The sequence below is a fragment of the Corvus moneduloides genome, chromosome 4, assembly GCF_009650955.1.
Source record: "Corvus moneduloides isolate bCorMon1 chromosome 4, bCorMon1.pri, whole genome shotgun sequence".
NCBI classification, from domain to species: Eukaryota; Metazoa; Chordata; class Aves; order Passeriformes; family Corvidae; genus Corvus; species Corvus moneduloides.
Window position 1 is genome coordinate 68,994,279 of NC_045479.1, and position 15,433 is coordinate 69,009,711.

At 39.5% G+C, this 15,433-nt stretch overlaps 1 protein-coding gene across 4 annotated transcripts in view; it reads left to right on the top strand.

Annotated features, from left to right (window-relative positions):
* Positions 1-11,172, top strand: part of USP6NL (USP6 N-terminal like) — a 112,416-nt gene extending 101,244 nt beyond the window's left edge. For all 4 annotated transcript variants that reach the window (XM_032105917.1, XM_032105918.1, XM_032105915.1 and 1 more), the window contains one exon: positions 7,588-11,172. In XM_032105917.1, the coding sequence (XP_031961808.1) occupies positions 7,588-9,029 (1,442 nt within the window). In that variant the 3' untranslated portion in view covers positions 9,030-11,172. The remainder of the gene's footprint in view (positions 1-7,587) is intronic.
* The last annotated feature ends 4,261 nt before the right edge of the window (positions 11,173-15,433 follow it).

A 15,433-nucleotide genomic window follows, 5' to 3' on the forward strand; every position in this document is an offset into this window, starting at 1 on the left:
GCATCCTTTGTTAGGCTGTATAGATTTTCCTGCCCTAGTAGGGTAAGCTGCAGTAGAATATTAAAAGAGGTAATAACTTTCGTGTTACTTTAAAGTGGATGTCTGTTTATGTCTGATGTAGCTTTCTCTGGCTCACTTCCTCCATGGCTTCTCTCACTGAATTAAGGAGCTCCTTGTTCCCTTCAGAGCAGAGAAGGAAGGGACTTGTTTAACATTTTCTCACCGATAAAGCCCCTAAAATGCTCAGCCAGAAAACATGGGTGTTAAGGGGATCTTGCTAATTTTGGATGTCAGTGAGCTGCTTTTGTCAATACCAGGGTTGTTTAGCATAAAGAAAACCATGGATTTTTCCTGCTTTCTGTGCTGATTTCTAGTTGAGCGCTGACCAGTGTAGGGTAGCCCATACTTTGCAACTGTAAGCTCCAGAGGATGGCTTGGAACTCCAGTGCTTTTCCTACAGGAACCCAAGGTGGGTTCCCTCTCTTCCTGTGATTCTGGAGATGGGGGGCAGCACACCTCTTACTGGGAAGCTGTGTTTGTTGAGACCTTGGAGAAGGGAGGCTGTGACAGCTGTACATAGAAACTGTCCTTGAAGGTACTTCTCTGACACACCCTCAAAAAGAAGAAAAGGCATTTGGTATTTTCTGGGTTGCCTGGAACATGATGAAAGGTGTCCACATCATGGCTGGTTCTTGAACAGCTCTCTCACCTAAATCTGTGTGACTTTACATATTCTTCTGGAGCCAGATCCAGTGTAGATTCAACAGTCTCTTCCTTAATTCAAGGATGATGTTAAGACCATAATGAGAAGAACTTTCTTGGTATACACCACTGATTTCCAAAATTCCTCGATGCAAATTCTTTCCTTGTCTGTTATTTAAAACAGCAGCTAAATTCTATAAATGCTCACAAGATATGGATAGAATTTCCAGCTTTGCTGTAATTTTTTCCTGTAGGACTACATGAATAATGCAATGCTTAATAAACAATATTTATATATGGATAGATTTTTATAGTGTCTGACTTTAATAAACAGAAGTGCTTACCAGTGAAAGTTCCATATTAAAAATATGTTGCTGAAAACAGTTTATTAATCCAGTGCTTTGTAAACAAGACAGCCAGGGCCACCTTCAAGTCTTGAAGCCCCTCAGGTATGTTCTTGAGACAATTTCTCACCTGTGTTTTAATATAAGGTGTCCTGAAAAGGGAAGGGCAGAGGGGTCCTGAGTTGGATTTTTAGCACTGGAGGTTTAATAGACTTTACAGCAGCTGAAAGCCTTAAATCAGAGATAAAGGTCTTGTACCTTAATTTTAAAGCAATATTGGCAAATTTGGAATCTGCGTGTGTCCTTGTGATTAACACCAGCTTTAAACTGCAGTTCTTGTAGTTTTCCCAATCTTTTCTGTATTCAGGGAAAACTAGTAAAGTTTGAATCTTGCATTTGCCATAAATTTTTAAATGTTTATCTGATATTTATCTTTGAAGTTAAATGTTATTAAATTTATTATCAGTATCTTTTATTTACTTACCTATTTTACATAGTCTTCGGTGATAGTGGAGAAATGTATTATACTACCTTAGTAATCTATTAAATATCGTCTGGTCTCTCCTGTTAATGAGCCTTTTGACAACCAAAACAATAGAAATACGTAGTTCAGCTTGACTTTCCTGTTTCTGATGGTGTCTTTCTTTTGGTTGTGTTTTGTTTCAGAGGAATTTTGGATTTTTCTCTTGTACTTCAAGAATACACAAGTAGCTATTTCAGACAATGCACTTCATGTTTTAATCAACTAAACTATTTTTTCTGCCTTGTTTCTTGTGTGATGCAGCTATTTTACAAGACTGTGAACTAAAATAATACGTGGAATTATACTAATATAGTTTGTATGTATCCTCAGCAGTTTTAGGTGTTGGCTTTGCATCATTTAAAAATCTTTACTGTTTAAAACGTGCATGATCTTTAAACACGTGATCCAGATGGTTGTGTTGGTGGTCATTTCTAGTATTGCTGTTTAAAACTGACTTTTCAAGGAAGTATATTTTCTGGAAGAAATGTGGAATTAGGAATGTAAAGCACAGTGGCTAATTTTACAAATTTCTTTTTTTGCAAGGGCACCTTACAGACATGCAGCTGGTCACCTGTATCTTCTGGCTGATGACTAAATCTGTTGAAATTTCTGTTGTTTATCTGAATGCAGATGTTCATAAAATAAGTTCTCCTTACTGTCAGTACTACAAAAGTGACACGGCATCAGAGAGGCAAAGAGTGCTTTTTGTTCTCCCTTCAAGTTGTCCAGCAGTGTTTCATTTAGCAACTCCTTTGCCAGTGATAGAGGAGGACCAGAGGCTGACTTTCAGACAGCAGCTTGAGCTTCTAGTGCAGGCACTTAAATTTCTTTAAAATTCTCCTGGACTTGTAAACCGAAGAAGATGGGATGTCACTGGTGGAAAATAAACACAAAATTTCAAGATGTCATTTTAAGAGTTGTTTTTATGACCATTACCATCCTTGAAAATTGTGTTAGAACAGTCAAAGTGCATGTATTCTGGTGCTGAAATTAAGGACTAGACTGTTATTCACCGGAGAGAGCACTTAAAGCACTTTACTCCAATTACATGTCTGCTACTCGATGCATGAGGCTGTTAGTGCCTCCTGAAGCAATTATCTGTAAAAGTCTTGTAGTGGAGTTTGACTTCCACTGGGTGGTGGCCAAGGCTTGTTTGAGCAGGAGGAAGTCAGGAGGCAAACTTTCTTTTATATGACTTGTATTTCTTACCTTTTGGGGAACAGTCAGATCTGCTCATATTTGCTTTGCTCCTTTTCATGTCAGGGAATATGTTTGCCAACAACAAACAAGCATTTGATTGTTCTTGTTTTGCTTAAATTGTCTCTCTCCACTTCCATTACTCTCCTTCCTCATCCATTTTTCACCCTATTTCCTTTGTTGTTTGCTTATTTTATGCTATACTGCATAGAAGCCAACTAAACCACTGCCTTTCTTTTAAAGGAAAAATAGAAAATCTATAGTTCCTGCTCTGTAAATTCTGATACAAGCTATTATATTGCTTGTCTTTGGGAAAAGCCAGTAACTAAACTGTCTAGAAACCTACTCTGTTGAAGGAAGGAAGGAGAGAAGATGAGAGTAGAGATATCCATATCTCACAGGAATACTGGCAACTTGGGAAAAATCTCGTTGCCCAGATCACTTCAGAGGACAAAGGGACATTTGGATGATTGTAGAGGTCAAAACAGTCACAGCTGAACTAGACAGCTGTGTCTTACTAGTTTTAAAAAGCTTTCGATTCTTGTATGTAAACATCACAGATCGTATAGAAAAGCACTTGTCCCAAAAGTACTTCTTGTAGAAATCAGCAGTTTCTCCATTTCTCTGTCAGACAGATATATCCAGACAGTGAATTAACTCAGATCTTGGATCAACAACACAAACAGGTATTCAATTGAATTTCCTTGAAAACACCCAAATAAAATTTCTCCGTGTTCAGATCTGAGGAGTTGGAACAGTGAGTTTAGTTGAAGTAGTAAAGGAGATGGTTGAGAATTGTATGTGAGGCTTTAGGCAGATTTGGAGTGGAAAAATGGTAGATAAAAGAAATGTGGCTTGAAGGAATTGGTGCTTTTGCATGCTTGTCTGGCAAGCTGTTTGTGCACCTCTTCAGGTAGAGATGTTTGTTGTGACTTGGTTTCTTTTGTTTGCATTTGTATTATGGTTTCTTTTCCTCAGCTTTTTGCTTTTACCACCTTTTTTCTTTCTTTCTTGCCAGCATGCAGCATCATGGGTTTCTTGCTGTTACTGCTGATAGTGGATGGCTTAAAGTATTCCCAACACAGTTGGCATGCTATTTGTGCATTGGAAGAGTGTCCCATTGTAGTCATGTGCATCGTGGTAATTTTGGTTATCCTCTACTTGTTTATTTTGTGAACTTTTTTGAACTTCTTATTTTTTTTTTTAAGTATTTATTAGTTTCACTGGAATTGGCAACTGTTTGCATGTGTATGTGTATGGGCATTTAGGTATGATTTGTACATTTAAATTAGAATTAAGTAGCCATTTTTCAGTTTCAAAAAAATTTCCTTTAAAAGGCGACTGGTTTGCAGGATGTCTTTTTGGTGGAGCGTAATAGATCCTTACACAATTCTTTCCCTCCCAGCGCTTTTTATGGCAGAAGGTGATCAGTGCTGGAGCACCTTTGAACCAGAACAAGGCCTGTTCTGGTAGCCTTAATTCCTAAGTTGATACCTCCAGCAGTGTGGCCTTGCTTAGTTCCACAAGCAGATGGGGGTGACTGAGCAACCAGTGCCACTTGTTTGTGTCCAAGGTCAAGTTAAACCGAGTTCTGTGGTAGCCCTGGGGCTAAGGTTCAACCTGTATTTCTTCTTTTCCCCACTGAGCCTCCTTCCACACGTTCTCATTGTTCTGTATTTTGTTTTCCCTGAAAGCACTAAGCTCTGGTGTTACCAGCCTATAAACATGGTATCATGCTGTTAAAATGCAGAGGCTTTCTTCTAAATGAGCTGTTGCCTTGCACCACTTTCCTTGTTGCTCAGGATTTGAATTAGTGTTGAATTCTAACAATTTCACTACAGACATGGCAAGATTTCTCTGGTAATTTTACAGCTGTAATTTGTGTTACAGGATACATCATCTGGACCATGCAGCCCACATGTGCCTGCTTGTAGGGTGTTCCTTTACCCTGAAATGAGAAGGAAAGGTGGTGCAAAGCAGCCTTGGTAGAATTCAATAAAAATGGCTGCAGTATTCTCACTTGGGTTTATTAGAGTTTAATTGTAATTAGGAAACCTTAAGTGTGTGAAATTAAAAACCAAAAACTCACACAAACCCCACCTTTATTGTGCAACCAAGTGTATTTAAAGGATCTCCTATTGCTCTGTAGGCATTTCTTAGAGTAAAAGCTGGGAGAAAAGAAATCAGTTCATGCTTTTGATGACCCTGGGCAAATGAAGGAAGCATTGCAGCTACCAGAGGAACTGGTCTTCAGATTTTTATATATATGATTAGAATATTTTAACTTCAAGTGTGGAAGAAAGTAAACACTTTTTCTAAAACATGTCTTGCATACAAGGACAGAAATTAAATAATTTAGAGATGTTGCAGAGCCATTTTCTTGTGCTATTGCATAACTGCTTTGGATCTCCTGGAGGCTATAAACGGATTAGCAGCCTATAAAGATTAGTTTTGTATGATTTAGGTGGCAGGTTTTTGGTATATATTTTGTACATACCAGAGTATTTTTTCTTAATTCAGACTTCATGCTATTTTCACATTCAAGATTAGTAAGACGGAAAGCACTGCAATCTATGGTTTGAATATCAGGAATATTTATTATGTGCAAAATGCACTTTTATTTAGGAGACAAGATCTTCAGCTTTGCCTAACCCTGTATTTGAGGATGCAGATGGAATTAAGTGATACAAATGCCTCTTGCCAAACAGAATCAAGTTCAGAAAGTGAACTCCTATTCATAAAGACTAAAGGACAATTTTGGAGAGGCTGGTGCAGCAGTCAGTGTATTGAGGAGCTGTTAAATCACCCTTTTTTACAGCATCCATGCAACTCTTTCCTTTGTCCCCTCATCTGTTCTTCCAGTGGTGGAACACTCCCTTGCTGGGGAGTGCGGATCTGAGAGCCCTCTTCCAGATTTTAGCCTCATCTGGGAATAGTGGGGGGGCCCATATGGAAAGAGGCCAAACATCAGACTTAAAATTTCAGAGCTGCTCATTGGAGCCTAATGCTGAGGTTAGGCCCCACCATGTGCTATATGTGAAGTGAGGTTTCTGAAGTTATTTCTGAAGCAAAGGGTAGGTTTCCATATGATCTTTGGCTCTTAGGCAGAAAAATCAAGAAAAGACTAGTTTAATTGTTTGGCAAAGCCAGACTATTTCTATTAAATGCTTTTATTTAGTTACCTTGTCGTGACACACAGCACTGTTGTGTTCCTCTCTGCTGTCTTCCTGCTATGGCCTGGCTGGCTCAAACTCTGAGTTTTCATTTAGTTTATACAGCAACTGATCTGTGCTGGTAGTTTGTTATGCTGTTATAATAAATAACAGTGACCTTGGCTGCTGGCTTTCCTCAGTGTATCTGTATCATGAGCCACTCATCAAAGATTGAGCTCCTGCTCATGCCTGTATAAATGAACATAGCTCACTTGTAACCACAGCACTTGTCAGGGAGAGACATTTGTGTGTATTCACTCCTGTGAACCCTTGTAGACAAACAAAAAGAATTTAAATTACAAATAGCTACAAAGTGAGGTGCTAACTCTGATTATTTTACCAACAGCCATTTTATGTAATTTATTTTGCATAGCACTTAAGTAAGGGTAGCCATTCTGTTTTCCTCCTTACAGCAGAGCTTCTGCTGTACAAATAGGTACACAGTGAGTAGGATTTGTTTGGTAATGCTGACTTTAAAACTTTTTTTTTTTTTTTAAATGCTGAACATCAAATGAATTAAATCTAGATTAATACATTTAATGGGAAGTGCATGACCTTTTCTTCTTATAATGGGAAAGTAATGGATTACACAATTAAATAAGTTATATGCAAGTAGATATGACAAAAGACTTTGGCTGCAATTATGAAGGGCGTTGACTGCTAAGGAGAAGGACTGCAGTAGAAGATTTGATGGGAGTTGTTCTGTGAGCAGCATTGAGTGCCATGAAACGCTTCCTTATTGTTTCTGTATGTCAGTGTGGGTTGCTATGGGTCCCCACACAGTTGATGTTTACCACTGGCTGTTACAATGTATTGAGCTCCAGTCTGGGAGAACTTTCCATTCATGTCCTTGTCCTGTAAATGATGTCCTTGTGTTTGGCAAAACCCGGCCACGGAACACTCAATTGAAACCATGACGTAGCTGGTATTGGTGTCAGCTGCTTCAGTTGTTCTGTATTGATAAAAAGCTGAACTGAAAAAAAAATTCTGTGTCTAGAGCCTTTTACTGGAGGTTTTTAATACTGAGGATGAAATTTTTAGGCAGGGAGGGTTTTAGGAGGAATAAGGTCTTAATTGTGCAGATGTTAATGAGGAGCTCCACCTAAAAACGGAAGTGAGAGACAGTTCAAAGATGTCATCTGGGAACTTTGTGCATGTGAGGGAGGAGCTGATAGTGTAGCTTGCTAGAGGTGAACATGAAAAGATGAATGAATGGAGAACAGTCAGTTGGGAGAGGGATATTGGGAAGGATTTTTAAAGTGGACAAAGTAGTTTGCTTAATGTGACAGTGTGAGGAGGTTTCCATACAGAGTAGGTATTGTAACCAGCATGTCATCTAGAAAAATGGGGGTTTTTTCAGCAGTGTCATGACAGAGCAAAAGCTTGGTAAGATTGCATGAGCTGTAGGAAGGAAAAACTGGTTGGGATAAGAGGTTAAAGAAAATCTCTGTTTGATGTCAGTGTACAGAAGAACCTTTGAGGTGTCCAGCAGAATGGTGACCCAGAGAGAGGCCCAGTTAAGTTGTAGTTATTTTTGCTTACATGACCAAAAGGTCAAAGAAGGCTTCTGCGCAAAGGTGAATTTATGTTATTATTGTTCTTGTTTTAGGTAAAGAAGATGAATTTCCAAAGAAGCCATTGGGGCAGATTCCATCAGGACCTCAGCCTTCTGTGCTTAACTCCACTCCAGTGCTTAATGGACAGAACAGTACTGGTACACAAGCAGCAAGAAGGACAGAGAGAAGACCATCCACAGAAGAAGAACCAGAAAGTTCACCAAATGACCGAAAAAGAAACATTTCTGTGGAAAAGAAACCTTCCTTAAAACAGCAAAAGATTCAACCAATAGAGACACAAAACAGTTTGCCTAAGAGTGAGGTAGATACCAGAAAAAAGCCTCCACCAACAGAGCCAGACAATTCGAGTCTATACAATAATGCAGCTGCTAATCAAAATTCTAATGCTACTTCCAATACAAGAAGGGAATTTGTACCTAAGTGGAATAAACCGTCTGATATCAAAATAATGGAAAAGACAATGCAACTTACTGCAGAGGTGAAAGGGAAGCCAGTAAACCATTTGGTTTTGGGCCCACCACCAAGTCCTGGAGAAATGCAGCCTTTGAATGTAAAGCAAAAGGTGAGGGTTTTGGATGCTGATGAAGGTAAGCGAGGGTCTAATGCATCTCAGTACGACAATGTTTCAGATGATGAAACTGAGAATGAGAATGTTGTTGAAGAGATGCTTGAGAGAGTTCATCCACAGAGTCCTAGGCAGGTAGCATTTTCTAACAGTCCAAGAAAGCAAATCGAAAAAATACCAGCTCCTTTAAAACTACCCAATAATTACACCTTCACTTCACAACCCAGATCTCCAAAATACGCATCTCAGTCTGATGGCCCACCTCATGGACTGAATGTAAAACAGCCACTGCCAGGTTATAGTAATCCCCCTACTTACTATGGGAATTCTCCAAAGCATGTTTCCAATATAGGCAGTACAAGTTCTGCACCTCTGCATTACCACGGGAATCGACCCAGCCCCTCTGGAAGGCCATACCCTCCTTTTATATCAGTCGATTATTCCCCAAATAAACTGCAAATGAATTCCTATCCTGCCAGTCGCCAAAATCCTCTTTCACCAGCCCCTGCTCAGACAGAAGTTGCTCCTGTCGATGCTTATACCAGCAACTCGAGGTCCTCCCCAGGTGTCAAGTTCATAATCCCTCCAGCAGATTATTTACCAGAGGAGAGAAAGTGGCCAGACGCCACCTTTGTCTACAGACACGAACTCTACAGGCAGCCCTGGAGCCAAGACCTTAACAAAGGCCACTTGGATAATTTCCAGAAATACCAGCATTTTCAGTCAACACCTTTACAAGACCACAGTCTTCCTGCTGTTTCTGTGGATAGTCCAGTAAGATACAGGACTTCCCCAGCCTTTGAAGAGAATGGTTCCCCACAGTACCAATATTCCAGCCCGTCAGCTCAAGCCCAACACTATCGGAACAGAACTGATGGATTGTCTATGCATGAATCTGTGCTTCTCTGAGAATCTGGCTGAGCTTAGTAAAATGGCAAGAACCAAAACCAGTTGAACAGTACTGTGTTACCACCTCAGTTCTCTGAAATGTGGATGGTTCATGTCAGTTCAAAAATAATGACACTATTTCAGAGATGTTTCAGACTTTGGTTGAAGGCTGGTGGAGTTCTTGGACTTGCATGGAAGCTACTGGAAGTGATCTAATGCACATAGACATAGCAATAAGCTCATATATGTCATGTGGTTCATGCTGTCATCGCTCCTTACGTTTAAATAACTTGTGTTACAATCCTTCTGCCTAAAATCTGTAACACACTGAAAAGTTTTATTTTGACTGACATTGTTAATGCACTGTATGGATTGTGTGTGTGCGCCTGTGTGAGTGTGCACTTACAGTACACAAACTCATATGGAAAAGAGCTAAAGAGTTTAAATGTAAATGCATTTAACTTTGGGCAAAGCTCGTGAAGTACTTTTATTTCATATTAATTTTTCTTTGTAATTTATTTGAGAAGCCATTCATTTTGAATGGGAATTTCTGTCATTTTTATACAGCTGCCTCAGCATCCCAGTATCTGTTCTGGGCAGGAGAGATGCTTTGGGATTATTAATTTAATCATATGTGAGAGTTAATTTCCTCTCCTTTGACTACTGTTTGTCATTTTCCTCAGCAGGAAGGAGCAGGCAGGCAAAAGCAGAAAGCCAAAAATGTCTCTCTAATCTGGCTAAGAAATGGTGCTTAAATTCAGGGCAGTGTTTAGGGGTTTTTTAGGTGCATCGAAAGTGGAGAACTTGCACCTTCTCACCCAAATCTACCTTCAGAATGTCATTCTATATGCAAAATACTGGAGCACAGTGAGACTAATGCCAGATAGAGAAATGGTGCTGCGCCCTTCACTTTTTGCCATGCTGTGCTGTCAGACTAAAACTGGTTGCAGGGCCAAATCTCACAGGTATCAGAGAATTGCACAGCTCCTTGACACCTCTGTGAAGTGCATGCAGGAGTCTGAGCTTTGCTCCAGGCTTGATATTCCCCAAGCTGTGTGAGTATGCAATGTCCCCTCTCTTAAGCTTTGTCGAGTGGATTCTGTTGTGTTTTTGCCCTTTTCCCCCCCAAATTGCTGGCGGGTTCGTGTCTGTGCTGGGCCCTGTGCTGCTGTGGTGTCGGGCTGCTCGCACTGCGCGGTGTTTTACACTAAAATGACGCTGACTGTTGTTAACAGGAACCTTAAACTCCTGCTAATATAAGTAATTCTAATTAGTGTTTGCAGCCTTTTCTACTTTGTGTTTTTCTTTCTTTGACTGTGAATTGGGGGTGGAATTAAAAGCAGGTGAAGTGGCACATGTAGGATGTAGTCCTGTGAGCTGCAGGACGCGCTGACCTCTCACGGGGAGCTGAGGCAGAGGAGGGTCTCTCCAGAAGAGGTCCTTGGAGTGCTGAACTGAGAGATTTCTCTAATACTGAAGTACTAAACATTGGTATCAACACCAGTTTGGTATGGTTTGGAAGGTTGTCCTGTTCCCTTTTGTTTTGTAAGGTTTGTTAACTGAAAACATAGAAATGGATATTATTTTTTTTTTCCTTTAAAGAATGAGCTTTAGTGCCTATTATTGCTGCAGGTTGGCTCTGTAAGTTTTAAGGTACAGAAGTAAAACAATTTTTACAAGTGGAAGTAACATTTACTTAGTTTGTTTCAAAACTTTTTTTTTTGTGTATATAACGTGTCTGATGTAATTTTTAATAACTGGGCAATTTTATGGTTTAAAAATTGCAAATGGCAGTGAAGTAACTGTAGCCAAGCACTACACTGAAATCCTGAACTAAAATTGTGAAGATAAATATGACTTGGGCTTACTTTAGTTCTGATTGCTTACAGCAGCTTAGAAATGTATGTATATAATATTGTGGCTAAGTGTAATAATCTCAGTGTTTAATGATGGTTCTGTAATTCGTAACGAGGCTGTACAATTTATTTGTGCAAACAACATGAGGCTCCAAAATATGTATCAGCATTAGTAAATACTGTAGATTTTTATATATAAAATATATACACACTATTTTCTTATTTCATCTGCAACAGTTTTATAACTGTGTACCCTATTTTGATGTGACTGTATTTTTAACATGTTAAAATAATAATAATTAAGCTTATGTTGTTTTGTCTTTATTCTTAATTATTTGATTAGCTCCAAACTGGACTTTTTCTATTCTCAGCACAAATAATTGCTTTTCATAAATGAATCATGTATATATATGATGTAGCCTATTTAATTTGTACATGTTTATTTTTATACTGAGCAGTCTGGATACAATCTATATAGTGCTTTTGCATTATTGCAGAAGCGGCAAGATCATTGATTGTAGTTTATTACACTGCTAAACCTTAGCCTATCATTTGCAAAAGCTAGGAGCATAAACTATGATCATAATTTACTGGGTTTTTTTGTTCTAATAATCTCACCCAATATCAGTTTGAAAGAGAATTATTGGCATGAGGAATTTGCAAAGTTGCATTGATCAAGGTGCAAAATAATAGTCTGACTGTGGCTTCCATCTCTCACGTGTTTGGAGGATGCTGTTGAGTTTTTTTTTTAAAAAAAGACAGCCCAACCATGTGTCATCTGTTCGTAGTACAAAATACATTTTTATTTTTATTTTCATCTAACTGGACAAACCAGGCTCAAGGTACAGCCAGACTTGAGTCTGTCATTCATACCAGTAACAAAACCCACTTGATGGAGAGTGAAGTGAGACACAGCTGTGCCAGTGCCTTGCTGATGGAGGGAATCATCTCAGTGTCATGGATTAGATATCCTCATAAGAGCTTTGCTGTCACTGTTTTCTTTGATCTGAAGACAGTGGAGTGGTAAGTATCAACATAAAATACTTGAGACCTTTTTTTTCTTCATATGGTTTCATAATTTTCCAAGATCTCTGCTTTGAGGTGTATAAACTGTAGGTTTCTTGTCCAAGTTAGTTGTCACGGCTTTCCTTGTGGTTGGTGAGACAAATTCAGCATAGGGATTTGGAGAATTAACACAGAAGAACACAGAAGACTAAGTAAGGAGACATGTCTAACTTCTGTATGGCAAAAATTTAGTGAAATTAAGCTAATTAGGATTTAAGAGGAAAAGAAAGGACCTTGAGTGTATGTTGTGGTCTTCTGTGGTTGTTTTTCCTTTCACTCAGATGCTGTGCTAGATTGGATCTAATGACCTCAGTGCTGGACTGAAGCGTTTCAGTCTTGTGCAGTGCAAATTGTTGTGGCCATGGAAGAAGGACAGGAAGGATCATGGTGCTCTTAACTGTTTTGGTGAGTGGGATGTGATTGCATGATCCAGCTGCTTGCTTACCTGTATAACCAGGACATGTTCATGCACTGCAAGTGAAGACAGAAGCCATCCATGCTCCTTCTTCCTCAGCTGATGCAGAGGAAGATTCTGGCATCAGATTTGATGATGAATCGGAATCTAAACACCCACTTGCTTGGGGACCTAAGGAAGAGAATCTGACCTCAGGAAAATTACCTTTCCTTCTCCCCAGATCCATCTGTGGCCAGTCTGTAATGCTTTAGGGAAGGCAGCACTGAGGAAAGAGAAAACCTGTTTAGCCAGAAGTCTATTAAGGAGAGTATTCCCTCCTAATCCTGCTGACGACTTCCTAAAGCCTTAAAGCTTCAAAATGATCAGACTTGTGTGGACATGCCTGTTTTTCTCAGGGCCAAGATGTGTAAATGCCAGTTACCTCTGTTATATCTGTCAGCAGGATGAATCCCTTGTTGTAAAAGTAACTGTTCTGTTCTCACTACCAGTAGAAGTTTCAAGACAAATAGTGAAAGATTTTTAGAAATCATGGAGGATGCAGAAGAGAAGTATCTTATTGCTAGTCAAAGATACACCGTTGTAATAAACCACAGAATAATTCCAAAATTAGATGCAAACAGTAAACAACATTGAAATGTCAAAAGACAGAACAGCCTTCCAGTGTGGGGAAGCAAATCCAAAGCTTCCCTGAGGTACATACACGTTTTCCAGGGAGATTTCTCTCAAGAATCCTATCCTGAATTTCACATCATCCTCAATATGACTTTGAAATGGACTTGCAAATTGCAGACTTTTTTTTTAATCTCCCCCTTGGGTAGCATTACACTGCATGCACAAAGAAGAATACTATTTAAAATATGCCATCGAACGCCCACCGCTTCATTTCCAACAGAGAACATTCCACTTTCAATACTTCAGTGAGAGGAAAATATAATCTTTTTTGTAGTCCTTTAAATACTGCATTTTTGTAAAGTTCTGTACACGTAGCATAGTTACAGTTTAACAGCTGCTTAACCAAGTATCATTCAGGCTCCTCTTTAGATGGCATGAAGCTACTGCATAATTTTCTGCAGTTTCTTTTTTCTTTTGGGTAATATTAAGACAGTCCAAATGCTTTTAGTGGCAGAGTTGCAATGAGGAGATGCCTAGGCCAACAATTGAAATTGGAAATACAATTGCAGTCATTTCAGACTAGCCTGTAAGTGGTTGCCAGATCTGGGGGAAGACACCATTTTCTGGGTTCTTCATGCCAAGAGAACTTCTTACTACAGCAGGGAACACGTAGGCCCCTCTCCTGAGTGATTTGATTCTCTCTGCTCACACCAACTGCTTTTCTTCGTGCTTATGGAGTTAATATGTTAGTAGAAAATCAATGGTACCTTTAGAGTGAATAATCAGAAAACAAAGATATCTTGTTCTGACTTTTCCTCCTTTTTTTTGTTTGTTTTGCTGATTTTATTGTCAGCCTTGTCAAGGTGAGCTGTGCATGATGTGATTCTTCTGTCTTCTTTCTCTGATAGTGTGCCAACATGTGTTTTTCAGAGGCTTTGTGATGCCTTTTTGCTGCTGTTTCTGCTGTTTATATCAGAGGTTATTGCTTGCCTCTTCAGCTTTTCCTTTCTAGATTATGTGCAAATTAAGGGGAAAAAAAAATTATATTCTCAGTATTGCAGTTGGTCAGAAATTCTCCAGTAAGGTTTATTCCTGACGGAAAGCAATTTAATTTGGCCATTGGTGGAGGATGCTGTAGGGTGGAGGCTCTTCTACAAGCCTCTACAATCTGAAGGCTGAGGTTGCTTCTGCTTGGAGTCAAGCACCAAAAGCCATATTACACACAGGCCAAGGAAGCGTTTTTTTGCAAAATGCTGTGTTCTGCCACAGAAACATGCCAGCTTAGACTGGCAGGAGGTCAGCTGTAGCTCCAAAATGTTTGATTTGGTTAAGTAAATAACCCCTTGTTTCCTGGCAATACATTGCTTTTGTCAGATTTTTCTGCTGGAAATGAGGCAAAGAATTGAAGCCTGGCCTGAGAACGGGGGGTGCCTGAGCACCTCTCCTTAATTAGGAGAACTTAAGTTGGCTTTTGGTTCAAACCATCCACTTTAATTGTATTTGCAAGTTCAACAGTATCTTTTAGAATAATTTGTGCTATTGTCCCTTAGGAAAAAACAGATCTCACTTGGGTTTGTTCAGTAACAAAAGGTCTGTTAGATTACTTCATCTGATCTTTGCTTTCATTTTAAGCTTCCCTGTTCCCATATTTCCCCAAGGAAAACTCAGATCTGGGAATGACACCTTAGGTAGTCATCTCCAGTGCTACCTACCATCAGGTGGATTGGATTATATTTTCAGGCATGTTGGCACCCAGCTATGAAAACTGGGGTTTTGCAGCCCAGGTAAGTGGAAGAGTTTTACTGGTGGAAGGCCCCCCTTGAACCCAGCAGCAGTGTGTGTTTTATAGTAAAACTCACACAACTCTGCAGCAGAAGGGCTAGTTCAAACATGGTGATGCTTAACTGCCTTAAACCTTTGGGAGTGGAGTTCAGTACAAAGCCTGTTTCTAGCAACACCTGGGTTTTCTTCTGAAGTTCACAGGATCATGGAAGGAAATTCATTACTCAAACAAACTGGGTACTGTGTTTATATTAAAGTGGTTTTAAAACAGCCCTCTTGGCCTCAGTATTCCTTAGAACCAACTCACCCTATCAACCTTTCAGTCTCCAGAGTGACTGCATTAGAAGATCTTTCTTTGATGTCAAATAATGCTCAAGATGTTGAATATCCTTCATTTGTTCAGACTTTGTGTCTGGAACTCCCAAAACCCTTCACAGTGCTGTCCCTTTTTGTTCCCTAGGTTTTACAGTGTCAGATTTTTCCATCAGAGTTTTTTCAGTTCCAGTAGAGATGTCCACTTGTTTGCTTCTCCAGTGAATGAGTTTTCTTTCAATTCTCATGTCAGCCTGTCACGAGCTTCATGCTCTCTGTCGATTCATTGCATTCTCCAGTCCATCTCAAAGGCTGGCTGCAAGTTGCAGTGCTGTCACTTTGCTTTGGAGAAAACACTGAAAAAGGGACAAGTACATGATTTG